Source organism: Oncorhynchus masou, chromosome 2 (assembly GCF_036934945.1).
Source record: "Oncorhynchus masou masou isolate Uvic2021 chromosome 2, UVic_Omas_1.1, whole genome shotgun sequence".
In the NCBI taxonomy this organism is placed as follows: Eukaryota; Metazoa; Chordata; class Actinopteri; order Salmoniformes; family Salmonidae; genus Oncorhynchus; species Oncorhynchus masou.
This window is the reverse complement of record NC_088213.1, coordinates 37,024,334-37,052,214: the sequence shown is the minus strand read 5'-3', so window position 1 is coordinate 37,052,214 and position 27,881 is coordinate 37,024,334. Positions and strand designations below refer to the sequence as shown.

Genomic DNA, 27,881 nt, shown 5'->3' with positions numbered 1-27,881 from the left:
TCAGCGCGTTAGAAATCAGAATCCAACACCCCTTCATGATCTGTAAAAAAAAATATCTTATCCAATGTGCTTCCAAACGTGCAAGAACTACCCAATAGAATGTGTTCTTTATTGCAAGACGTATGTCATGATTGGATAATTGTACTGTCACTTTAACCTAACCACGCACCTTGCATGCCTTGGCTACACTTCAGAAATCTGAAATTGGTGGTTTGACGAACTAGCCTGTATTGTGTGTCTACATGAGTTAGGCAGTTGTCAATGTAACGTTAACTGTCTAACCTTTATAACGACATAGCTAATCACTGTATCCAACGTCGCTTGCGTTTCGCATCCACGAGTCAAGAGGCACCAACAGAGGATATGCCAGCCAAGCCAAGGTGGAAGTAGCTAAAGTAACCATATCAACAGACAAGACGGGCTCAAGACTGGGGACTATCTTTAGGGGACAGGGGTAAAACAAAATTGATCGGATTGGGAATCTGACAGCAAACTAACCAGCTAATAATGGAAATTTATCTTTCGGTAAAATAAGCGTTTACCACGTGTAACCTCATTTCAATGGGTCGAGTAGCTAGCGACAAAGAAAGCCTATATATATAGGGTACCAATACGTTATCTGGCGTAGTAGCGCCTAGGATTAGCAGTTAACGCGTAGCAACTACGTTGAATTGCATTGGATATCGCTAGATTAACGTTTGAATACAGTATTTTATATATACATAATTAAGATCCATAATCAAGATGTATCATTAGGATGGCGATAGTTGCTTTGTAGTGTGTCTGACTAGCACTTTCAGTGCAACCAACTAGCCAAACCAGTTTGGTTCATCTGTGTTAGCGCAGTCAGGTTGCTAACGCGTTAGCTAACTGCTGTAGGTTTACGATTTGGTGGATAAATACACTTTTTCTATCTATCTTGAAACGATCCAGGGCCCACCAGAATCGCACAGATAATGACACTGGACTCGTTAGATAGCTAAATAATTTGTCACTTGCATGCTTGGCTAGTGTTTGTCCACGTTTGCTGTTGCATTTAGGCCACGTCGCTGCAGATGCATTTCCTCCACTGACAGCGTCGTTGGATGAATGCAAACAAGACAGGCGACAACTGTGCGGAAGAGGGAAGACGCGTGAATAACTTCCCCACATTCCCTGAAGCTTACTAATGCAAGAATCTCGTTTTGGGTTTGATAAAAATGCTTTCTTTATAGACTTTCTTAGTGGCTGTATTTTTGCCGTAATTGAACGGCATGTCACCTAACCAATTTGTTAACCAGCGGAAGCATCGGCTTTTTTAGTTTTCTAGATCAATTATCGAATACATTCTGAAATGGTTGGCTTTGGCGCAAACCGACGAGGAGGCCGTCTCCCTTCCTTCATCCTGATCGCGCTGATGGTGATTATTGCCATACTGTCTTTCAACTACTGGACTGTGTCCAACAAGCAAGGGCACCTATTGGACGAGTTGGCGGAGGTGCAGACACAGGTGAAGCGGACCGACGCGGCGCGCAGTCGACTGGAGAAGCGCAACTCGGAGCTGATGGTGCAGGTAGACACGCACAGGAAACATATCGATCAGAAGGACGGAGATAACAGCATGCTGGAGAGCAAGCTGCAAGCTCGCGAAGCTCTCATCAAAAAGTGTACGGATGAAAAGGTGGGTAGGACTCGATACTAGACCACTTCATCCATCCGTAGTACCTATGATTCATAGTTCCTGCAGATATCAGGCTTATTAACTAACTGCATAGGTTTGACAGGTGGAAAGCAGGCTTGCACCTGCATCCTATTGTTGTATTACAGTGGAGGGCAAAACCAATGTCAACCTAGTGAGCAGTTGAAAGTGGGTTGATGTGTACCTAAGTGACGCCTTTTTTATTGACTTTCTAGTCTTGATGTAATTTTAAATGTAGGTTAAATTCATAAACAGTATTTTAGTTTATCTACTTCAGCTGTGATACCCATCAGAATCTTTGAATCTCAAAGGTGATTTCAAAAGCCATATCATGTAACAGCTTAACTCATTTTTCCCCCATCACAAAAGTGCCTGCTAACCTGGCATTGCAGTTTGCACATTGTTTTTTGGTGTGTGTTTGTGCACTTATATTAGTAATTTTACATGAGGTAGTCTCCCTTCCTGCAGACATGGGGGTTATGAGTCCCAGCTGGGTCCCCTCTGCAAGGGCCCATCTGTGTGCCCAGTGCTGGGGACCAGACTTACCCTTACTACCGTCAGCTCCCCCCCTGTCCCAACAGCCTCAATGTATGCTTACGTGCCTCACCAGATTGCATAGGAGGTGTGGAACAGCTGAGGGGGAGGGCCTACCTTTCATTAGCATTCTGCCATACCCACACGGATGTTTGCTCTTCGGATTGTATGGGCTTGCCATGCCCAAACCGGATTGTATATTTTAATTACAGCTCATTTCCTGAATGTTAATGGTGTCCAACAGTGCAAATCCTCTGTTCAACATGAGGGATGTCGTAGTGTAAGGCCAATCCCAGATTTTCCCCAGCGTTAATCTACTCTTTGTCCTGTATCGGGATCTAATTTTCTGATGTTTACCAGTGTTAGGGTTTGGTCGGTGTCATCCTTATTCCAATTGTGATTATGTACCCATAAAACATGCCTCTATTGCGCCCCGTCCCCCATATTATTATTATTTTTTTAAACGACAGTTGGGCTCTGTCGTGAAATTGAATGCCACTGGATGAATCATGATGAAATATCATGTTAAAAGCCTGGACAAAGGCTAAGTGCAGGCAATGGCAAATCTTTTCTAATGTTCCTTTCTGGTGGAAGGGCAGAGCAGGTTTGTTTGTGTCTGTCTGTGGCGAACACATGATGGAGCAGCAGTGACTGTCTGATGAGGAACGGGCTGTCTTATCATAGTGTGCTAGGTTATAGGCCTAGATCATGGGCTGGATAAAAGCAATCTACAGTCTTCAGAATTGATTAATAATTGCTTAATTTTTCTATTATTTTAGAGGGAAATAAAGCAAGTCCCACCAATTTATCTAGGTTAACTCTTTACAAGTGTTTTTGTGGAAGAAGTTTTAAATGTTTTACTTAAGCCAAAGCAGTTAAATATATATTAAAAGTTACATTTTGTAAAATAATTGGTCTTGCTTTGATAGACTAAGCTATTAACCTTATTACTTTGGATTGTGAGGCAGTTAGATCCCATATTTCATCACAAATAACTATACTATACTGACTAGCCTACTGCACTTTTTTCTGCTGTCTTACTACAATACCACAGTGTATATGTAATAATAGAGTACAAAAACAAGGAGGCATTGTTTGTACATATTTTTAAGCATGCATCGACACAAATGTGACGCAACCACGTAAAACAATTATGAAACATTTCTTGAAATTACATTGCAATCCATGAGGAAACTGCGTGGCAGGCTGACCACCTGTTACTCGAGTGCAGCGTCAAAAGGACCTTGTAGCTGCAATGAGCCAAGGTAAGTTGCTAGCTAGCATTAAACTTATAAAAATATATATTCACTTAATCACTAGTTAACTACACATGGTTGATGATATTTCTAGGTTAACTAGCTTGTCCTGCGTTGCATATAATCAATGTGGCGCCTGTTAATTTATCATCGAATCACAGCCTACTTCAACTTTGCCAAACAGGAGGGTGTTTAACAAAAGCGCATTTGCAAAAAAAGCACAGTCGTTGCACAAATGTAAATAACCGTAAACATCAACCTTAAAATCAGTACACAGAAGTATATATTTTTTAAACCTGCATATTTACTTAAAATAAATGCATGTTAGCAGGCAATATTAACTGGGAAAATTGTTACTTCTCTTGCGTTCAGTGCAAGCAGAGTCAGGGTATATGCAACAGTTTGGGTCGGCTGGCTCATTGCTAACTGTGTTTCTTCCTAACGAAGATTGTAATTCATTTGCCAGAATTGTACATAATTATGACATAACATTGAAGGTTGTGCAATGTAACCGGAATATTTCGACTTATGGATGCCACCCGTTTGTCAATATGGAACGGTTCCGTATTTCACTGAAAGAATAAACGTTTTGTTTTCGAAATGATAGTTTCTGGATTTTACCATATTAATGACCAAAGGCTTGTATTTCTGTGTTTATTATAATTAAGTCTATGATTTGATAGAGCAGTCTGACTGAGCGGTGGTAGGCAGCAGCAGGCTCATAAGCATTCATTCAAACAGCACTTTACTGCGTTTGCGAGCAGCTCTTAGCAATGCTTGAAGCACAGGGCTGTTTCTGACTTCAAGCCTATCAACTCCGAGATTAGGCTGGCAATAAAGTGCTTATAAGAACATCTAATAGTCAAAGGTATATCAAACACAAATGGTATAGAGAGAAATAGTGATGCTTCATAATTCCTATAATAACTAAAACTTCTTAACTGGGAATATTGAACCACCAGCTTTCATATGTTCTGAGCAAGGAACTTAAACGTTAGCTTTTTTTACATGGCACATATTGCACTTTTACTTAATTCTCCAACACTGTTTTTGTATTATTTAAACATTTTTCATTATATATTTGAGACTAAATAGATTATGTATTATATTAAGTTAAAATAAGGGTTCATTCAGTATGATTGTTATTGTCATTATTACACATCTATCTACAGTGCCTTGCGAAAGTATTCGGCCCCCTTGAACTTTGCGACCTTTTGCCACATTTCAGGCTTCAAACAAAGATATAAAACTGTATTTTATTGTGAAGAATCAACAACAAGTGGGACACAATCATGAAGTGGAACGACATTTATTGGATATTTCAAACTTTTTTTTAACAAATCAAAAACTGAAAAATTGGGCGTGCAAAATTATTCAGCCCCTTAAGTTAATACTTTGTAGCGCCACCTTTTGCTGCAATTACAGCTGTAAGTCGCTTGGGGTATGTCTCTATCAGTTTTGCACATCGAGAGACTGACATTTTTTCCCATTTCCGCAAGGCACTGTATGTATCGGCCTATTAATCAGTATCGGCTTTTTTTGGTCCTCCAATAATCGGTCTCTGCGTTGAAAAATCATAGTCGGTCGACCTCTAATTTCTGTTCTTATTTCCAGATTTGAATAGCAGAGAAGTGGAGGAAGAATTCATACCCTCTAACTTTTTGTCAGTTTGGAAAGAGGTCAAAACCGCAGTTTAAAAAATGATACAAAAAGTTGATGTTGATACTAAAACGTCTGTATCGTTAGATATGTACAATATATTTTTGTTCTGATTCCAGATTTGAATAGCAGAGGTAGACCAAGATGTCATATCCTCTAACATTGTGTCTAACTTGTTAGGAAAAGTTGTCTCAGCCACATTTTGTTTATGTTTAAAAATATTTGTATATATTTACACACACACACACACAAAAAAGTTGCTGGTGCAGATACTAAAACAGCTGTATTGTTTAATCTCTACAAGATATTTCTGTTCCAAATTTGAGTAGCAGAGAAGTAGACAAAGCTGTCATACCCTATAACATTTTGTCAAATTTATTGGTAAAGTGGTCAAAGTAGCTGATTTGTGTGAAAAGTGACATTGTTTACAGTAAATGTGAAGTCATGATGCCACAATGGGGTGCTTTGCCCATACAGTGTTTTCAGAAAGTATTCATTCCCCTTGACTTTTTCCACATGTTGTTGTTATAAAGTGGGATTAAAACATATTTAATTGTCTTTTTTTGTTTGTTTACGATCTACACAAAAATACTCAGTCAAAGTGGAATAAAAATTCTAACATTTAATGAATACTTACCTTTTCAACCCCCTGAGTCCGTACTTGTTAGGATCACCTTTGGCAGTTATTACAACTGAGTCTTTCTGGGTACGTCTCTTAGAGCTTTGCACACCTGGATCGTAGTATATTTTCACAATTTATTCTTCAAGCTCTGTTAAGTTGGTTGTTGATCATTGCTAGACTGCCATTTTTAAGTCTATTCAGTTTCTTTTGATCCTTAAACTCCCTAGTCATTGCCGATGACAAACATACCCATAACATGATGCAGCCACCACCATGCTTGAAAATATGAAGTGGCACTTAGTGATGTTGTTAGATTTGCCCCAAACATAACACTGCATTCCTTACATAAAGTAAAAATAAATTGGCACATTTTTATGCAATTTTCCTTTAGTGCCTTACTGTTCTGGAATATTTGTATTCTGTACAATCTTCCTTCTTTTCAATCTGTCATTTAGGTTAGTATTGTGGAGTAACTACAATGTTGTTGATCCATCCTCAGTTGTCCTATCACAGCCATTAAACTCGAACCGTTTTAAAGTCACCATTGGCCTCATGGTGAAATCTCTGAGCGGTTTCCTTACTCTTCGGCAACTGAGTTAGGAAGGACGCCTGTATCTTTGTAGTGACTGGGTGTATTGATGCACCATCCAAAGTGTAATTAATCATTTCACCATGCTCAAAGGGACATTTTCACCCATCTACCAATGGGTGAAATGGGCCCTTGTTTGAAATGCACTACTCGGTTGAGGGACCTTACAATTATTTGTATGTGTGGGGTACAGACATAAGGTAGTTATTTCAAAATCCTATTAAACACTATTATTCCACACAAGTGTCCATGCCAGTTATGTGACTTGTTTTTTACTCCTGAATTTATTTAGGCTTGCCATAACAAAGGGGTTGAACTCTTGACTCAAGACATTTCAGCTTTTCATTTTTAATTAATAAAAAAAAGTCAACATAAAACCACCGATATTGTGTGTAGGCCAGTGACACAAAATCGAAATATAATCCATTTAAAAATCAGGCTATAACACAACAAAATGTGGAAGAAGTCAAGTGGTGTGAATACTTTCTGAAGACACTTAACATGTAATGAAGTAGGCAGATAATGCCTATAGCTCAGGACATAAGAATTCACTTTACCCTGCGGTTACATCTGCGACCCTGTGCATGTGACTAATAAACTGTCTGTCATATCATGATGTCGTCGTCGTCGATCGACGATGCTGTCGTAATATCGCCCAACCCTAACCAGCATCCTGTACTTCTCTGTTCCTCCTGTGCAGGTGTTCCACCCCTCTGTCAACTCTACTACTAGGATAGTGTGTTAGCAATTGTCAGTCACACACCATATCAGGAATGGGATTTGAGTTACGGTGGTGGTTTTGGTGGTAGTAGTAATCAAGCTGTATTAGCATAGCCTAGTTAGGCCAATACTCCTCTCATGTTCGTACTGCTGAAGGATAGAGAAGTAACACAATATACATGTCTTTGAGGTGTTTTGCTTTAATGTTTCGGTCTCCACATCTGCAGTGTGCTTTGTGGGTGCCTAGAAAGAGTACTGTTATTTTCCACACAGCAGATTTGGTGGAGAGACTGTGAACCACTCAGTGTCTTTCTCTTCAAGGAAGGTGACAGCATGAAGCTTTTATCTCCACAATGGCTGACATTGATGCTGTAATTACTGACACTCCTCTTCTGTGCATTCTGCCTCATTAAAGTTCTGAGCCCCTCTTTCCCTCCCTCCCTCTCTGTGTGGATTTGATTCAAGCTCTTGGATCTCCCTGGAGTATCCACCCCTGTGATTTGATTGATGGCTAGTGACAACTGATGGGGACGTGAATCTCATTTGTGGTGGAGGAGTTTGTTTCTGGGACAGTCATATATATATATATAGGGGTGCCTGACTGGATACTATTCCCTCCTTAGCCTATAAATAACAGTTCCTTCAGCCACTATGCCACACCGCTATAAAATGTTTAGTGACTGGGTCAATGGAGCTATCAGAGCGAATCTGCTTTGGGAGAGACTAGTATTGGATTGCACACGTGGTTACTTGCTACCTGGGAAGGGTAATCCCAGCCAGGCATCCCCTTGGTGTCTGCACCATGCTCAAATCGATTTGGTTTCTCCGGGCTGGGTTTGATGTTTTTGTGTCTTGATGTTCATTTCATGCATTGAGGGTGGTAGAATACAGTAGGTCTATGAAGCTCCTAGGTTTGATGGTCCTTTGCCAGTGTTTCTAGCAGCTGGGATCTCCTGTCCTTACGCTGGTGACATTTTTGCTCATTCTGAGTGGTTATGTTTGGCTGGGCTGTAGAGACTTAGTCAGACCCCAGATAAGAGATGGCATAATTGGGTGGAGGGCAGAGAGGGGCCTGTCTGAATCAGTCGGGCTCAGGAGGACAGACTCTCTCGTCTGACATTCTCACTTCGTCTGCGGCCTCTCAGCCACTGACCTGACTGGACCTATATGGCCTGTGCTGGATTTTTGGACAGCTTTCAATTAGATATACTTTGGTGTATTCAAAAAGATGGTTATTGCAAATGTGATGTGCCACATCTAACAGAACGCAAATACCTACTCTTATTTGGTGTAGCATAATGTTGACACACTCGCCTCTTTTTACAGTGTTCTATTATGTTCAATACAAAGAACTGCATACAGCTCAGGTGTGTGTGGTCACGTAGGCTAATATTTGTCAAACGTGGGCATATGGATACAGATCCCAGACATGTGGACACTTCATGTTCTCTGTCCCTCGAAGCATGCACAAATAGTGCCCCAGGGTTGGCCTTCCTTCCTGTTTCTCTACCAGCTGCATTTCACATTCACCTCCTCCCCTCAGTCTCCTGAGATCAAACGCCTGCACCCCTCCCGCTGTTCCCTAAATCTACCTCAAAGCCACAGCCTCTCTCCTCTGGTTGAGGCAACCAAAACCCTCAAGATTGAATTGTCTTTTTTTTGTACATGTATGAAAATAAATTGAATAACCCCTTAGCCAGTCAGTGTGTCATAATGTGTAATGGGCCAATAGCGCATTGTTCTGACTAAGGTGGTTTCACTCTAAGCGGTCTGGGGGTGTATTATGAATTTCCCGATGCACAAAAGAGCAGTCACAGAAAGTCAATCGAAAATCAATCCAGTTTATTACAAGTTGCAACAGGGAGACACCTCGAACACAGAAGCAGAGAAAATGTCTAACAGGCCTTCTCTGAGACAGCCCTTATCCTATACAGGACCCAATTGTTCTGTAAACCCGAGAAGCTATTAGGAAGTCAAAACAAAAGGCATGGACTTGGTCAGCTGCTACAGAATACAATTGTAATCAGTGTCCTCCAGTCTGGCATCAATCGCTATCAACAGATATGACTTTGATCCATAACAGTGCATCACCACAAGTGTCACGAAACACTAGAAACCATTTTAAATCAAATTGTGTTAGTCACATGCGCTGAACACAACAGTGAAATGCTTCCTTACCAGCACCTAACCAACAATGCAGCTTAAAAAATACAAATAAGAAATACAAGTAGTTAAAGAGAAGCAGTAAAATAACAATAGCGAGACTATATACAGGGTGGTACCGGTACAGAGTCGATGTGGTTAGTCGAGGTAATATGTCAATGTAGGTAGTTACTATGCATAGATAGAGTAGCAGCGGTGTAAAAGAGGGGAGGGGGTGCAATGCAAATAGTCTATTACAGAAAGAGAATGTTTAACATATTTATACAATCACTCTAAATGTGAACTTATTCATCTTAAATATTCCTATTACAGTGAGCCATAGATACGTTCAGCTTAGGTCTCTATCAGGCTTCATTATGAAGGCTGGGGTCTGTTCTGACTGCCTCAGCCTGGCTGTCCCCTAGGATCTCTCATCCATCTAATCTGACTCGATATCTGGCTGCAGATGGTCCACCAGTCACTCGGCTGGTCAGACGCAATGGATGAGATGGGAGTCTTTTGCCAGCAGACTTTTCACTCCACAGAACCTTTTATGCAGCTAGATGTCTCTACTGTTGCCGAGCTGACGTTTGAAATACTATTGCATCGGAACATAGTATAAAAAGGATATCTTTCCAGTTAGGCTACTTCAGCCATGTAATACTTTAGATGTCCTGTTCAACCGGTTTATATTTGGCCTTAGGAGTGTTACGTACGCCTCTTGGAGGAGGGAATGCAGCACACTGCTACATCTCAACTCCCCGTGTAGTGAAAATTGTATGTGATCGTAGGTGCGGGGAAGAACGACAGAGGCAGAGAGAAATACCATATACAGGGAATTTATTATTCCTTAACACGGTAACGTGGGGAAAAGGGGTTGGAAGGAACCAAAGTAAGTTAGTCCCCTCTCCTACCTTACCTGCCTTCCCACCTAACCTTAAGCACCACCTGGCGCACTAACCAAAATACAGGGGGTGGTCCGCCCAGGTCTTACCTAGTGAGGGTGGTAGATTAAATACGACGGGTTATGTATGCCCGCCGTCCTCTCGCCTAAACACTCCCAAGATGCCCCCCCCCCTGGGAACAAATGAAAGAATACTTTAAGTCAAATTTCGACGCCCTATTGGCATACACATACCTCCTGAAGGAGCGGCTACAAAATAATATCAACAAAACTTTTACTGCCCGTCACAACAACCAACACAGGACATAAAAAATAAGCTATTTTCTCTGACAAAGGAACACTAGTTTTTATCAAGCTGGAGAAGGAGTTGGTAATTGCCGAGACAGCTGTATCCCCTGAAGAAAGAGGAGGGTCAGAGCTCCAATCAGCGATGGGGCCAACCAGTCAGCTGCTTCAGGAAGCCATTTCCTGAAATGCCCACACTTGCAAACCCACAACAACACAGAGACTGGGGAACGTAACAATGAACATAAAGGATTCTGGTAACACAGCGTTCTGGTGACCTTTCCTCAGACTGATGTTCTTTTCTCTCCTTTCCAGATGAAGGTGCAGGGTGATGTCACAGCACAGATGTCAGAGATTGTGAGGCTGAAAGGTAAGAGCAGACACTGGCCAGCAGAGGGCACATTTCTGTTGGAGTCTTGTGGCTAGGCTAGCAGAAAGCAGTATGGGCTTGTATTACCATAGATGGAGCCTGGAGCATTAACAGCAGTTTGCTTAATGCTGTTAAAACATCTTCTCTCAAGTCCCCCGTGTGCCAAGTGAACTCTAATGCATACAGATTTGCAATGTTGTCAATCCTAGTTTCTTTATTGAACGATTGTTCAACACTAACGCTGTAGCCTAATATCACTACATGGTTGAAAATGCATTCGTTCATAGAATATGAACCCTAAGGTTATAATGTGTGTTATTTGGGTGGGTGTAGAGCAGCTGAAGGAGCTGAAACAGGAGTTTATGAGGCAGGACATCCAGCTGAGGGAGGTGAAGAAGAACAGCACCAACCTGGAGAGGAAGCTGGAGTATGAGAGGTACAGAGAATGAACTCAACACATCTTTCATGTTTTTGCTCTAGGCTCTCAGTCACAGCAAAGTTCAGGTTATGATGACTATCGCACCAATATAGCCATTGGTGTGAATTCTGACACGAGCTTTGTTGCTTTTCTCTCTGAATTATTTTTGTGTATGATAGCTTGCAGTGTGGGCGTCAAATCACACAACTAATGGACGAGTATGAAGAAGCTAAAAAGACCCTGGAAGAGGAGGCGGTGAAGCTGAGAAAGGTGAGGCTCTGTCAGAGCACCTAATCATGGTGTCCTTTCCTTTCCTTCCTGTAATGTAAGTTGTCTACCAACCCTGCTGGTGTTCATAGATCATACACTGCATGGATTATCCTTTGCTGTGGATGTCAGCAGCTCTGCACTTAGTCATTGTGACTTTTTTTTTTTTACCTACCCAGCAATAGTAAAGGTGATTATATTCATCTCTCCCCTCTGTATTTTTCTCTGTCCCGCCCGCCCTCTGCAGAGTGTGCTGGATAGCAGGAAGGTTGGAGCTGCAGAAGGAGGGACTGAGGTGGAGACCGCAGGAGAGCACCCAACTGTGGCCACACACCGAGACACTGACCTCAAAGGTAACATTACGACCAGCTCATATTGCCACGTTCTGCTTCTGTAAAGTTTCAGAGCTAACCCACCCTCTCTCCCTCCACCCCATCCATTCTTCTCTCTCTCCCTCCTGGGATAGGTTTGGGCAAGCCTGGCAGTGATGCTGGCATGCCTGGTATTGAGGACAGTGAAGTGGGAAAAATAGATGATGTGCAATTTGGTGAGTATTTATTCTCTCTGGTTATTCTACTTTTGATAACAATTCTGTCAGTAAGATTGGTGTCAAATTTCAACTAGAACTGTCCTCCCCTCTCATTCTCTCCAGCCCTGAAGAAGCCAGCCATCACCCAGAACCACATAGAGATACCTGATACTGGGTTAAGAGAGGTGGGGGCCGGTATGGGAGCAGGGGCAGGTGAGGGGGCTGGTCGAGACCTCTCTCTGGACCTGCCTGTGCTCCAGATCCAGGACAAGGTCCTAGGGTTGGGGAAGGAGGGACGAGCGGGGGCCCTCCAGCAGCAGCCCCCCCAGGCGGTGGCAGACAGACCCATCCTCTTTGATGAGGACAACAAGGCAGCCATCCAGGCAGATGAGTTCGGAGAGCAGCACAGACCGCTTAGAGGTATGTCAACTCACAGTCCACACACTCCATATTTGCATTTTCAGTTCACTTGATTAGTTTTGCTGCCCAGGGACAAAGCCACTTACTTAGAGCAGTAATGCTTTAGTGGTGACTTGTTATTGTGTGTCTGTCATTGAGTTTGAGACCTGAGGCCATGGCCTGGGTACTCAATCAAATGTATTTATAAAGCCCTTTTTACATCAGCCGATGTCACAAAGTGCTGTTCAGAAACCCAGCCTAAAACCCCAAACAGCAAGCAATGCAGATGTAGAAGCACGGTAGCTAGGAAAAACTCCCTAGAAAGGCCAAAACCTAGGAAGAAACCTAGAGAGGAACCAGGCTATGAGGGGTAGCCAGTACTCTTCTGGCTGTGCTGGGTGGAGATTATAACAGAACATGGCCAAGATGTTCAAATGTTCATAGATGACCAGCAGGGTCATATAATAATAATCAGTGGTTGTAGAGGGTGCAAAAGGTCAGCACCTCAAAGAGTAAATGTCAGTTGGCTTTTCATAGCCGATCATTCAGAGTTAGACAGCAGGTGTGGTAGAGAGAGGGTCTAAAACAGCAGGTCCGGGACAAGGTAGCACATCCGGTGAACAGGTCAGGGTTCCATAGCCGCAGGCAGAACAGTTGAAACTGGAGCAGCAGCATGACCAGGTGGACTGGGGACAGCAAGGAGTCATCAGGCCAGGTAGGGGAGGTTAGGGGGAGAGAGAGAATAAATATATATTAAAGTTCACACTGGATGAGACGGGAGAAATACTGCTCTGACTGGGCTCTTAATGTCTGTACAGCAGAGGCCCCGCTGCTCTTGGCCTCGCCAACTCCACACGAGCTGCTATAAAACGTGAGCCATGCTGGCTTCCTGTTTTCAGTTCAGATTTTTTTTCATGGATTGTTTGTGTAGAAAATGGAGGGAAACGTATCGTTGGCACAGTGCTCTGCTCTCTGTTTGGCAAACTGTGTTTTTAAAGGTGATTCATCCTTTTCTCCCGGAGATTGAAACATGCTCCTTCAGACTGTAGGCAAGCTCTCTGTGAAGGAGCACGTTCCATACTACAGGAGAGAGTGCACCCTAAACCTCTCTCCTATTGTACATTAGAAATGAAAAGCCCAAAAGGGATGACCAAATTTCAGGTGAAATATTTTTAACAGGGGAATAAAAGTCATTATTGATGCTACCTCTGTTTCGATGTCTCCTTTAAGCTCCTGCCAATGTGATGAAAGCAGATGGTGTACAGAAGAAAGGGGCAGGACTGCCTCTGCCTCCTAACCTCGCCCAGGTGCCTAACCCTATAGAACCTCTGCATGCCAGAGACCCCAAGCCTGCTGAGCCCCTGCGTCACAGACAGAGTGAGTGCCTCCAAAGGCTGGTGGGGATGGGAGGGGGAGACTGATTACCTCTCAGTACACAGGAGATGTGACACATGGAAACTGTGGTTGTGTCTTTCCTCTGACCTTTAGCTGCAGCGTCCCAGTAAGAAGAGCTTCTCTCACTTGCAGATGTGTCAAGGTTACAACATAACCTTCACAAATACGTTATGCTATTTTTGAACGCACTCTACAGTCCGAGCCCTATCTCGAGTTTTCTTTCTCAAGGCTGCGTTAGGTCCACTATAAGTGACTGCGTTCCCTAGCTATCAGGGTTTGAACAAACCTTCAACACTGCTCATAAAGTCATACATATTAGAGGTGCTGTCGCCACAGACTGAAAGAGATGGCCAGATGTCAGAGTGCACACAGTGGGAGAGGCCGCCTGACTTCAAGGGTCTCAGGGTGTTCCTTCCTGCTGCCTGCCTGGCTTCAGCTCTGCTCCCTCCCTCCCTTCGCTGCCTACGCTCCCAAACAACACCCCAACCAGCTGCCCTGCCAGCTACCCCTCTCCTTGCTTCATCTTCACACACTCTGCACCACACACACTCTGCACCACACATACACACACTCTGCACCACACATACACACACTCTGCACCACACATACACACACTCGTCATGTTTTCCTCCCAAGTTTCTTTACACATATCACTTCATTGCCAAAGACTTTTGTCCCCCCCAAAATCCCCTTAAACATATACACTATGCCTCCCTCCCATACCTTTTACAGTCCAACCCATCACTACCTCCTTCAGTCCATCTGATCCCCTCCGTTTCTTAGTTTCATCATACTCTCTCCAACCTTTCTCTTGTGACTCTGTCACAATCTCTTTGCTTCCCTCCCTTCCTGATGGGGCCCTTCTCTGCCTCTACAGGCCGTTTCTTTGATGAGAACGAGTCCCCTGTAGATCCGCAGCACGGCTCTAAGCTGGCGGACTACAATGGGGACGATGGGAACGTGGGTGAGTACGAGGCGGACAAGCAGGCCGAGCTGGCCTACAATGAGGAAGAGGATGGTGATGGTGGGGAGGAAGACGTCCAAGGTGAGCCAGGCCAGGGGTCTTCAAGTCCAGCTGTATCACCATTTTCTCCCTCCTCCACTCCTGCTGTCCCTGCATTAGACTGAGTACCACCAGCTCGGCCAGAGCTCACAGCACCCTGAGTTACCCACCATTCCTGTCTCAGGAACATCCATAACCAACTGCCCCTCAGGGTCTAAGCCTGAGGACTGTTCAGTGGGTCATTTAGGCTGGAGGGCAAGCCTCCCATCATTGTATACCACAATAAAGCCCTACCTCTACATGTGGTAGGGGGCACTTCTCCCCCTCAGTGACTTATGGTTCTTTGTGACTCCAATGTCTGCATGCCTCATCCAGCTGTGCGCTTCTCCACTATCTGTGCTCCACGACCTGTTTGTGCCCACTGGTCATCTCTGTGTACACCTGCAGTAGATTGATAGATGCTGTGTTTGGGTAGTACTTGGAAGTTTTAAATGCATGTGCATTCTTGTGTTATCATTATTGTACGGCTATCATTCATTTCTCCATGACAGGTTAAGTTGTGAAGTGTTTTGTGTGTTGCCCTTTTAATGGAACAGATTTCCATGTAGGTCCTTATTCCTTAGTCACTTAACCACTTGATCTTGACATTTATAACAGCTATTGTTGTCCCTGCTATTGAAAATGCCATTGAATAGGCTACTGTGATAACAAAGTAGTGTTAGGAATTCTATGGCCAATATGGTACCAGACTAATACGTACTGTATGTTGCTCTTCCATGGAGCATTCCTAATGATAATCTTTTAGATTTAAAAAGGAAATCCCATCTAGCAAATGTAATTTAGGGATGAGCGAGATGACTACTCCCTGATTTTGTTCTTTCGTCAATCTCCTTTCAGATGATGAAGATCGAGACATGCAGGGAGACCGGGCAGTGGACTATGGGAAGAGACGTCAAGCCATCGACATTCTGTAAACCTTGTCAACTTGCTTTAGGATCTGGGATAGAACATTCGAACAAAAGCGTTTATTCCTCCGCATTGTTTCAATGGTGCTACAGATGTCATTCTTAGGACTGGTTGAAATCATGAAGTCGTTTTAGGTGCATCTCTTATGGCGATGGACTATTCTGAAGACACGATTACAGATTATTCCATGAATCAGTTTGACCTAAAACCATGTATCATTGAATCTATAAAACAGTTCATGATATCATTCTGTGCAGCTGTTGAATTGCAACTATATTTGTTTTATAAATTATTTGGTATTAGAATTCCTTAGCGATTACAATGATATAATGTACAAGAGTGCTATACAGTGTACATTTTGTTTTTTTTCATGACAGATTATGGATACTTTTGTTTTATTTACTAATTTAAATGAACTGTCAGCTGCAAGAATAGACTGAAGTGGTCTGGGAGAGACCATTTGGGTCAGAACCTCGCTGTCTTGGATGACTCTGTTGCTGACCCGGTCACCTAGACTTGCAGGCATGGCATATTGCTTGAAATGATCAACTTTTAATTTGGCTTGTCTTTTACCTAAAAGGGAATATGTTTCCCTTTGATTTGGGACAGCTGTTGCTTGATAAAGAGAGAACCTGAACTATTGCTCCAAACTGTCAATGAATTTGACAGGACGGTTTCTTTGGCACATTCTCTCGTATTGTTGGACTCTTGTATGGACGCCCACACTTCGAACACAGCTGCGCCAACCAACGCAGCGCTTATGCCAAGGACTTCTCATGGCTTCTTAAACCTATTTGTTCACCTTATTTCTGTCACAGACATAAGTCTCCAAAGTGCTCAATCTGTCTTACAATTATGCTGTTGCTATTAATGCATGTGATTTTTATTAATCAACTTGAAGAACGTCTTGAAGCTGGAGGCAATACTTAAACCAGTTTAGAATTAGGAATCCTGTGGAAGACTAATGCACATCTGTCCTGCTATTATGAATGGACTACAGTAGGCATAGATGTACATATTAGAACTGTTTCTATTTTAACTGTAGGACTTGGGACTATTCTTCCTTTTGAATAATAAGCATAAAATCAGTTTTGTGTGTTTTAAAAGTTGGTGATTTTCAAATGGAAGGTCGGCATATTGAATGTACGCTGCTGATGTTTGGTTTTTCAAGATCATCATAATTAAGATATTTTGGGTAGTTAATTGTTACAACTGTGCAATTTAGATGCTAATGGGTAAACTGTGGAGTCGGTCTGTTCCGAGCTAACTGTGCAATTTAGATGCTAATGGGTAAACTGTGGAGTCAGTCTTTTCCGAGCTAAGCTTTCTCTCAAATTCCGTGTTACTGATCTGGGGATTATTAAAAGCTGTTGATCACTGATCTTGGGTAATTCATTTATCATTTCATACTGAAGAATAAATAATTCTTAAGTGGTCATTGATGCAAGTAATTAAACGATTGTTTCTGTTTGCCCCTGAATGCCTTTTGATCCATGATTTTGTTAAAAATATAGATTTTGTTCTCTAACCTCTTGGGAATGTGCATGTGAACTGTACTTTGCCAGTCAGTCACATTCTCAGGTAATGGGAAGACTGCATGTGATTCTGGCAGGGATCCTGGCCCATGTTGACTCCAATGTTTCTCACAGTTGTGTCAAGTTGGTTGGATGTCCTTTGGGTGGTGGACTATTCTTGATACACACTGGAAACTGTTGAGCCTGAAAAAAAACATCAGCATTGCCGTTTTTGACACACTGTTGCGCCTGGCATATCCTGTTCAAAGTCACTTAAATGTTTTTGCCTTGCCCATTCACCCACTGAATGGCACGCATACACAATCCATGTCTCAGGTCAAAGAAGGATTATTAAACCTTGTCTCCTCCCATTCATCTGCCGTGATTGAAGTGGATTTAACAAGTGAAATCAATAGGGGCGGTAGGATAGCCTAGTGGTTTGAGCTTTGTACTAGTAACCGAAAGGTTGCAAGTTCAAATCCCTGAGCTGACAAGGTACAAATCTGTCGTTCTGCCTCTGAATAGGCAGTTAACCCACTGTTCCTGAAAATAAGAATTTGTTCTTAGTTGCCTAGTTAAATAAAGGTTAAAAAAAATACGGGATCATAGCTTTCACCTGGTCAGTCTGTTATGGAAATGGGTGTATGCTATGTTAGTGTTACCAGAAGCCTTTCTATTGTAATAATCTGGTGATATGGATTTTTATCTTGATTTAGTTCAATGCCCATAAAGCCACCGTAACATTTCTAGTATTCTACACCCTCTTTTTTTCAACATTCGTAAACGTTATTAGTCTGCATAGAAGACCCCAAAAGATCAAGCAATTGCAAGAAAATACCCGGGAGTGAAGAGACCTCGAAAAGAACCACACGCTCGGGGGATTCAGAACCAGTTAACGGTATGTACTGTCAGAGTATCTCTGGGCTACTGTTTTTCAAATAAAAGGGATGTGAGTTCGTGTACACAAGCAAAGGAAACTGAGTTATATTACGCTGGCCCGGGTTGAACCGGGCAATGGCCCGGCACATCATAGGGCGAAAGCGGGAGGGTGGAGCGCCCTTCTCAAATCAAATAGTAATCTGCGCCGTTTGGTCATGTCAGTATGGTGCATCGTCCAGAAACATACATCTCTTTTCTAGTTTTCATTGGGAAGGCAGGTAAAGGGTTATTATCCAAAGCAATCACTGTTGAATGTGAAAACACAACTCGACTTAGAACTCGTGCTTAATTACGTTACTTTTGTTTTGAGCTGTCCGCCAGAGCGGGGAACCTGGCTCACGCCCGGAAGCAGTACGGTTCCACAATGAATGCAATCAATTCACCCGAACAAATTCCTCTCACCGGGATAACCCGGGCCAGATAAACGAACCACCTCATTGACGCCTCTGGCTCAAGCGGTCCTCTGTCATCCGGGTATCTGCCATCGAGAGAGTGTGGGTGAGGAGGCGGGAAATGGCGTCTGGGAGCACATCGCAGTATCAGCTACTAGACCGTTCATAAAAATAGCAAAGCAGAGAGGAAATAAGAAGAAAAAGAAGAAGCAGCTGCTGTCCGCACCGTGGCAGCCAGCAGTGCTTGATCAGTCAACTCGCTTTCTCGATAAAGTGGAGTACTGTAAAGTAAGTAGGGATTATTTCAAGCGTCTTTCAGCATGTGTGAATGACGTACAATAAATATTTTCCTTTCTCGCCCCCAAGGCATGGACAAAAACTATCTACAGTAGCTAGCCAGCCAATTTGACCCTATGTCTTGCAACAATCTCGGCCTCCTGGTTTGATAACATGTAACCATTTCGCAGCAGAAAATTACTGAATGTTTTTGTAAATGTTGGTCTGATTTCTTCTACATTTACAACAGTCTTGGCTAACTATTGCCTAAGACAGCTAATTAACTAGATCCATGTTGCCAAGCTAGGTAGCTAACTAATCAGCTAGCAAAGTTTAGGTAGTAGTAGTGCTAGCTAATTAAGTTTAGCTAATGTTAGTTAGCTAGTCAAATGTGCCTTTGGACAGAAGGGGCTAAATATTGCTTGTCCAGCCTCTCACAACCTAAGTTCAATTTCGTTAGCTAGATGTTCTAATAGCTAACTGCATAGCTAAACCGCTAACATTTCTCAGTTGAAAATGGACAGTGAGAAATGGCAGGTACAGTAGCTAGTTATCTAGGTGCTGTGTTTTTTTGCTAGCTAGCGGGGTAGCCGCCACTGCTAGCTAACGTGAACTAACATCGCGCGCTGTTTTCGAACGATGTTTGTTACTTGCTAGCAGCGAACTGGCGTGATGTTTAGCTAGTTAGTTACTATTGGCGTCCTGCTTTTACGGCCTTCTACCTGGACACGAGTGTTCCGTAGAAAGCTTTAATTTCCCGCCCACTTTGTGTATACAAGCCTGCTTAGGGCTACCAGTCCATGGACATAGAAAAAGTTAGTTGGTTCGGTTAGCTGTGGAACATGCGAAAACTTAACATGTTTTCTTTTGAATTGTAACCAGCTTTGACCCATTACACGAAGGAGTCAGTAACATTTCGAACAGTGACAATTCGATTAACTTGCCAGAAGACTGTCTAGTTAGCTAACTAGCTATTTCAATGAAGTGTGCGTGGTGTTCCCACTTGCCACCCATGTTGATCGACCATCCCCTCATCTAACCATACCTTCCACTTGTTATGGAACGATGCACCGCCACCACCAAACGATTACTAGTGAGGGCGAATGAATGGGCTGCTGCAGTCACTATGGATACTCTTTCTAGAGCCCCCAATTAAAGTCCAGGTAGCAATTAGACCAGTAAAAATAAATGTATTGTCATACCCGTGGTATACAGTATGAAAAACCACAGTTTTCAGCCAATCGACATTCAGGGCAATAATAGCAATAAAGCACCTCGTGGTATATGGCCAATATACCACTAGGGCTGTATCCAGGCTCTCCGTGTTGCATCGTGCTTAAGAACAGCCCATGGTTATGGTATATTGGACATTACTACACCCCCTCTTGCCTTACTGCTGAAATATACATGGGTTTTAACTCTAAAATATCTTTGTTTACAATTTATGCTCCCCGCATATAAGGAAAGCCCTGAAAGCAAGATTGTAATTTCTATGATTCACTTGGGGGAGGAACATATTGCCTGTAGCCTACTGTACATGGTGGGGGAACATATTGTCTGTAGTCTACTGTACATGGTGGAGGAACATATTGTCTGTCTGTAGTCTACTGTACATGGTGGGGGAACATATTGTCTGTAGTCTACTGTACATGGAGGAACATATTGTCTGTAGTCTACTGTACACGATGGAGGAACATATTGTCTGGAGTCTAGGAACTATTGTCTGTAGTCTACGATGGAGGAACATATTGTCTGTAGTTTACTGTACATGATGGAGGAACATATTGTCTGTAGCCTACTGTACACGATGGAGGAACATATTGCCTGTAGTCTACTGTTCATGAAGGAGGAACATTGCCTGTAGTCTACTGTACATGATGGAGGAACATATTGTCTGTAGCCTACTGTTCATGAAGGAGGAACATATTGTCTGTAGCCTACTCTACACGGGTGGAGGAACATTGCCTGTAGTCTACTGTACATGGTGGATGAACATTGCCTGTAGCCTACTGTATATGGTGAACTGTTTGTGGCACTTCCTCTTTAATATGGAAAACACATTTTCTAAAATATTGACGCAATTACAATCTTTATAGAAGAAATGTAATTTAATCAATTATATGTGGAAATATTTATTTGTGTCAACATACTTGCGTGAACTAAACTAAAGCATTTTAGTTTTCAGTGTTATTAGATGATGTGATCTAAATCTGTTAAAGCTAGCTAACGTTAGCATAGCTCTTTCACTTACCTGCTTGACTTCCATGCTAACTGAAGCCCATGATGATGCTCATGCTCGGCTGGTGCAGCTGCCTGTTTTGAGATGCTTTAAAGCCACATTGATGGTAGGTGCACCATCCACTTTGAGAAGCAACTTCTTGCTGAAATACTCCTTCCATTGTTGATAGCTGTGGAAGTTCTCAGGGATGAAATGTGACCTGCAAATTGAGTAAATGCCCAGTTTATTCCCTCTCACTAATCCCACTTTTTTACAAAGTTTTACATTCATCGTGTGACGCTGACCGTTGGGCGGGGCGTTGTGGTATTTTCTTTCTGAAGTTAGTTTATTTGGAGACCTCTGAAAGTTGAGTTTGATCAACATTATAATATAACAATTGGTTGAACAGTTTGTAATTTGGGAATGTTTTCTTGGGGTGCTCTAAATCTATATGCATTTCTGGCATTGAGAAATAAGTGCTACACAACTTAAATTGTGCATCTGAGTTTGTTTCATACTAAATTAAAATATTGAAGTTGCCTTATTTTATTATTTTAGGTTGCGGTACCTTCCTTGATGTGGACAATGTGTTACTACATTACGCAAGCTCACATTTTGAACACATCATATTGGTGAGTAACATGGAGTGTTGGTGGTTAATCCAAAATGAATATTAATGCTCAGTTTGGAAACCAGATCAACTCAAGATTGGTCTTGATGCAAACAATTTAACTGAACTTTTCATGCATTCCTGGGAAAATTATTAATTTGGTCATACTCTAGGGCAGGGCTATTCAACTGGCTGTTTATCAATTTAGAATGGCAATTTGATACATTTCTGAACATTCGTATAAAAAAAGCAAACCATTTCCAGCAAAAATTGGATTTTTAGTACCAAAAGGAGCCCTCGTTCAATATTCTCCAATGGAAGAAATGTTTTCCTGTAGTCCTGCCCATTAAGTGCTGTCAATTAATATCACCTAACATACCAGTTACAGCCAATCAGCACTGCTAACAGGGGTACAGGGTCTTTCTGCCTGCCTATCGGCTCTTTCACCACAGATGAGATCGCTACACCAGAGCGTGTTTTGTGCTTAACTCGGCTGTGAGTTAAAAAACGACCATTAACTTTATCCGATCAACATCCTAGCCTGCAACATTGCTTGTTTTGTTGTCTGCTGAGCATCATGGTCTATTTTTACGCAATGATGTTCGATGGCTAAGAAAGGGTAATGCGCTCGAGAGCATTGTGATCTTTGGGAGGAGATGGTTGCTTTTCTCCGTGATTGCCGCCACAAGAAAGCCAACAAATATCGAGTGAAAATGCTTGAGCTCGTATCACGTTTTGTTTTTGTGACATCTTCAAATCAATTGAATTGACTTAATTTGGGACTACAGGGGAGGGATGAAATTGACATGATTGGTAAAACAGACTTTCAAAATGTTATTTTCTCCTGATTTAAGCTCAAACAAAACCTTCCATTTTCCCTTCCCTTCACTCCTGTGATGTTGCAGTTTTTACATGAGCTGAAAGCAAACTCATAAAATGTTGTAAAGCTAGTCCCTACAGAGGTGGTGCTTTTTCATTAACGCACCCATTCTCTACCGATGCTGTATGGAGAGAGACTGCTCGGCAAAAACTAGTCATCTGACATATACCAAAAAATAAATAAATAAAAATAACAAAAGTAAACGGGTAAAATAATGAAGAAATTGAAAATGGGACAGAATTTGATGCTGGTCATCTGAGATATGCTACAAATTAGGCCCGTAAGAATTTAGTTGAATAACCCTACATTAGGGTAAACTGAGCCACGATAAAGAGGTAATACCCGTTTACATCTTTAACAACTTACTGCACGGTCACACCGCTTTGAGTGCATGAGGCAATTTCAATGGTTCTCACACATCTTCAAATTATTTTTTTACATTTGTTTTTAGAAAGCACTCTAGTATAATGGTGTGTATGTGTGAGTAGCTGGCATCTAGCTACTATAGAGGTTGTTTTCTTTGTAGCATGTGTAACAGCTGGTTGTAATTTCAGAAATCTGGGGGCAGTGAAAATGGATAGTCTACTATACGTTTTTGAAATATAGCTTTATCCACAACCTTACTTGATGTGTGTATTATATATCCATAGATTTCCTTTGTTCTTAGAAAGAGAAATAAGGAAATCCTCTTCTCCCAGTATAGTGTTTCTGGTGCTACCGGCTGCAGCCTTGGGTTGTTGGAAGCTGTGAATGAGTCATGCTTTGAGATGGTAAAAAATAGGCATGCTATGACTGGAGGAACTGTATGTGTGATTCGTCTTCATTGGCTCTTGCATCCATGCTGAGTTCTGTTGGCACAATTGAGGCATGACGTTTCTGCTGCATTGGAAAATTAGCTTGCTCTTTGTATGGTTTAGCCCAGGGGTATCAAACTCAATCAGCACAAGGGCCATATTGGAAGGGAAAAAAACACAGCGTAGTTTGTTTTTACAAAAACCGTGCCTACAACCGCGACCCAAACTGGCCATTTTTTTTCTCAAAAAAAATATGGCTCTTTATAATAACCACTTATGTGCATAGGATGCTTTATAGCATTTTACCATATTAAATAATATTTGTCCAGCCTTTGCTGCTATGCTTGCAGATGTGATTTAACTCCAAATAACAAAAAAAATATACATTTTTATTTTTATTTAACCTTTATTTAACCAGGTAGGCAAGTTGAGAACAAGTTCTCATTTACAATTGCGACCTGGTCAAGATAAAGCAAAGCAGTTCGACACATACAACGACACAGAGTTACACATGGAGTAAAACAAACATACAGTCAATAATACAGTATAAACAAGTCTATATACGATGTGAGCAAATGAGGTGAGAAGGGAGGTAAAGGCAAAAAAAAGGCCATGGTGGCAAAGTAAATACAGTATAGCAAGTAAAACACTGGAATGGAAGAATGTGTAAAGTAGAAATAAAAATAATCGGGTGCAAAGGAGCTAAATAAATAAATAAATAAATTAAATACAGTAGGGAAAGAGGTAGTAGTTTGGGCTAAATTATAGATGGGCTATGTACAGGTGCAGTAATCTGTGAGCTGCTCTGACAGCTGGTGCTTAAACCTGTGAGGGAGATAAGTGTTTCCAGTTTCAGAGATTTTTGTAGTTCGTTCCAGTCATTGGCAGCAGAGAACTGGAAGGAGAGGCGGCCAAAGGAAGAATTGGTTTTGGGGGTGACTAGAGAGATATACCTGCTGGAGCGTGTGCTACAGGTGGGAGATGCTATGGTGACCAGCGAGCTGAGATAAGGGGGGACTTTACCTAGCAGGGTCTTGTAGATGACATGGAGCCAGTGGGTTTGGGGACGAGTATGAAGCGAGGGCCAGCCTACTGCTCAAATAGCCTAGCTCAAGTAGCCTAGCCTACTGCTCAAATGCTGTCGTAGGCCAACATTTCTCCTTTGCATGGTGTTTTATTGAAATGTTTGGCATTTTGGTTATCGGTTCTTACGCTTAAATAAATGCCAACAAAAATTGTTTTCTGTAGGCTACCTCAATGATCAGTTGGAACTGACACTTGACATGGCCCACCACACCTTTAAACTTTCGGTCCAGTAGATTCGGTCACTGCCATTTAGTGATATGATACAGCATTTTTGTGTGTGTGTGGCAATGCACTGTGGTTTGGTGTGCATCGTGTTGGCAGTGCTTCCTGTGACTTGTAGTGCAGTGCATCATGGGCGGTATGGAAAACGGGCCAAAATGAATTGACACCCCAAATCAGTGCGCCGGCTGGATTTTGTCCACGGGCCTTGTTTGATGCCTGGCTTAGCCTAACCGAGAGCTTGGTCGTTCCTTCATTCGTAAATAGTCTTATTTACTGGCTATATTATTATCTAGGCATAATATTTTTTTAGTCTCTGGATTTGAAGCCTTTTTTAATCTGATTTGTAGCTAACCTCTGCATTGCATTGCTCACACTGGCACCCCTGTGCCCATGGGGGCTTGCAGTCATTACAAGGACACTAATGCTGTCATATTACATCAATAGTACCACATAACAGCTGTTGCTTCGTCACAGTGAAGACTAGTGTTCATTTGGAAATAATCCTTCCTGTGACTTGTATTGAATAAGTCTGGCTACTTGTCTTGTGTCTATGTAAATATTGTTGAAGGCACATGCGTTTCCCGAAACCCTGCCCTGTAATCAACTGCTAATTTAATGTGATTAGTGAAATAAAAAATTGTCCATCACATGTTTTGACAAGGGGTGGAAACTTTACATTAGTGACTGAAAATAGGGATGTTGTGTTCACATTCCTCAAGGTTTATCTGAGAAGTAAACGGACTTAGTTATATTAGGATCTGTTGAGAAAGTGTGTTCACTGTTTAGGCCAGGCCCCGTGGTAATGTAATGCAGGTGTAGTGAAGCAGTGGGTTTCTCTGCAGTGCAATGGGAGTGGTGGATAGAGAGGGCTGTGTGTCCACTGTCTGGCATGGTGCCTGATAGGTCCTGGACATGTCTGAACACATTTTCAGCCAGTTATGTAATGTAGGATGCTGACCAAAACTTGCTTTTGCAAAATGCACTTTATAATTTCCTCAAGAGCGTGCGCGTCAATGGGTGTCTGTAGCCAAGTGCGAAAATAGAACCTGGTTCAATTTTAGATGCGTGAAGTGCTGCAAATACCGCCTTTCCCATCTCCTCGTTGGTGTTTAGGAGCATTCTAACCCATGTGGGTGATTTTGAAAGAAGAATGAGGTGCACACTCCACTCGGTTGTAGTAATGCACCTTAAAGTTGCCATATAAAATCCACAGAGAAATAAACAAGGAGTGATGAATCAAAGAAAACAAATGAATGTAGTTTCCCCTTTTTATCTGTGGAGAAATTGTTGAAGAGAAACTACGATTATTGCTCACAATGGTTGAAATTCTACAAAGATCCAGCAAAAAAAAGACCATGAACATTTCAGGTAAAATAACCCACTGTTTATCTCCCAGGACGATAAGCTAGCTAAATGTCCATGCATGTTTCGACCTGTCCACAAATTTAATATACAGTGGGGCAAAAAAGTATTTAGTCAGCCACCAATTGTGCAAGTTCTCCCACTTAAAAAGATGAGGCCTGTAATTTTCATCATAGGTACACTTCAACTATGACAGACAAAATGAGAGAGAGAAATCCAGAAAATCACATCGTAGGATTTTTTTTAAATGAATTTATTTGCAAATTATGTTGGAAAACTTTTTTTGTTATTGACCAAATACTTATTTATCTCAATACTTTGTTATATACCCTTTGTTGGCAATGACAGAAGTCAAATGTTTTCTGTAAGTCTTCACAAGGTTTTCACACACTGTTGCTGGTATTTTGGCCCATTCCTCCATGCAGATCTCCTCTAGAGCAGTGATGTTTTGGGGCTGTTGCTGGGCAACACACTTTCAACTCCCTCCAAAGATTTTCTATGGGGTTGAGATCTGGAGACTGGCTAGGCCACTCCAGGACCTTGAAATGCTTCTTACGAAGCCACTCCTTCGTTGCCCAGGCGGTGTGTTTGGGATAATTGTCATGCTGATAGACCCAGCCACGTTTCATATTCAATGCCCTTGCTGATGGAAGGAGGTTTTCACTCAATCTCACAATACATGGCCCCATTCATTCTTTCCTTTACACGGATCAGTCGTCCTGGTCCCTTTGCGGAAAAACAGCCCCAAAGCATGATGTTTCCACCCCCATGCTTCACAGTAGGTATGGTGTTCTTTGGATGCAACTCAGCATTCTTTGTCCTCCAAACACGACGAGTTGAGTTTTTACCTAAAAGTTCTATTTTGGTTTCATCTGACCATATGACATTCTCCCAATCTTCTTCTGGATCATCCAAATGCTCTCTAGCAAACTTCAGACGGGCCTGAACATGTACTGGCTTAAGCAGGGGGACACGTCTGGCACTGCAGGATTTGAGTCCCTGGCGGCGTAGTGTGTTACTGATGGTAAGCTTTGTTACTTTGGTCCCAGCTCTCTGCCGGTCATTCACAAGGTCCCCCCGTGGGGTTCTGGGATTTTTGCTCACCGTTCTTGTGATCATTTTGACCCCACGGGGAGAGATCTTGCGTGGAGCCCCAGATCGAGGGAGATTATCAGTGGTCTTGTATGTCTTCCATTTCCTAATAATTGCTCCCACAGTTGATTTCTTCAAACCAAGCTGCTTACCTATTGCAGATTCAGTCTTCCCAGCCTGGTGCAGGTCTACAATTTTGTTTCTGGTGTCCTTTGACAGCTCTTTGGTCTTGGCCATAGTGGAGTTTGGAGTGTGACTGTTTGAGGTTGTGGACAGGTGTCTTTTATACTGATAACAAGTTCAAACAGGTGCCATTAATACAGGCAATGAGTGGAGTACCGAGGTCTGTGAGAGCCAGAAATCTTGCTTGTTTGTAGGTGACCAAATGCTTATTTTCCACCATAATTTGCAAATAAATTCATTCAAAATCCTACAATGGGATTTTCTGGATTTTCTTTTCTCATTTTGTCTGTCATAGTTGAAGTGTACCTATGATGAAAATTACAGGCCTCATCTTTTTAAGTGGGAGAACTTGCACAATTGGTGGCTGACTAAATACTTTTTCCCCCCACTGTAGTTGGTTTAGATATATAACCTGTCTGGTGGGAATAGTTCAAAATCAACATGTGCAGAGCTGGTTTGGTCAGCATGTAAGAGTAAGTACGGGGGGGTGTGCTCCTTGAGAGAAGAGAGCTGTGGTTACTTACAGAAAATCACTTTCCTTGTGCATGTTTTTTTCGTTAATGAAAACCATAGGTCT

At 42.2% G+C, this 27,881-nt stretch overlaps 2 protein-coding genes across 10 annotated transcripts in view; both read left to right on the top strand.

Annotated features, from left to right (window-relative positions):
- Positions 1–168: 168 nt before the first annotated feature.
- LOC135504282 (protein GOLM2-like) lies at positions 169–17,117 on the top strand. 2 transcript variants are annotated; one of them, XM_064922692.1, is made up of 10 exons: positions 169–1,660; positions 10,705–10,759; positions 11,093–11,195; positions 11,357–11,447; positions 11,692–11,797; positions 11,911–11,991; positions 12,097–12,393; positions 13,603–13,749; positions 14,645–14,812; positions 15,668–17,117. In XM_064922692.1, the coding sequence occupies exons 1-10, from the start codon at positions 1,334–1,336 to the stop codon at positions 15,742–15,744; spliced, it is 1,452 nt and encodes a 483-aa protein (XP_064778764.1). In that variant the 5' UTR covers positions 169–1,333; the 3' UTR covers positions 15,745–17,117. The 2 variants fall into 2 exon arrangements, with proteins under 2 accessions (XP_064778764.1, XP_064778774.1); XM_064922702.1 differs by lacking the exon at positions 14,645–14,812.
- Positions 17,118–18,515: 1,398 nt separating this feature from the next.
- LOC135504259 (CTD small phosphatase-like protein 2-B) overlaps positions 18,516–27,881 on the top strand; it is a 38,363-nt gene continuing 28,997 nt past the window's right edge. For 7 of the 8 annotated variants that reach the window (XR_010450120.1, XR_010450115.1, XR_010450118.1 and 4 more), the window contains exons 1-2: positions 18,516–18,869; positions 21,634–21,707. The gene's annotated coding sequence lies outside the window, so the exon portion shown is untranslated. The remainder of the gene's footprint in view (positions 18,870–21,633; positions 21,708–27,881) is intronic. The other variant, XM_064922659.1, reaches the window with a different exon arrangement.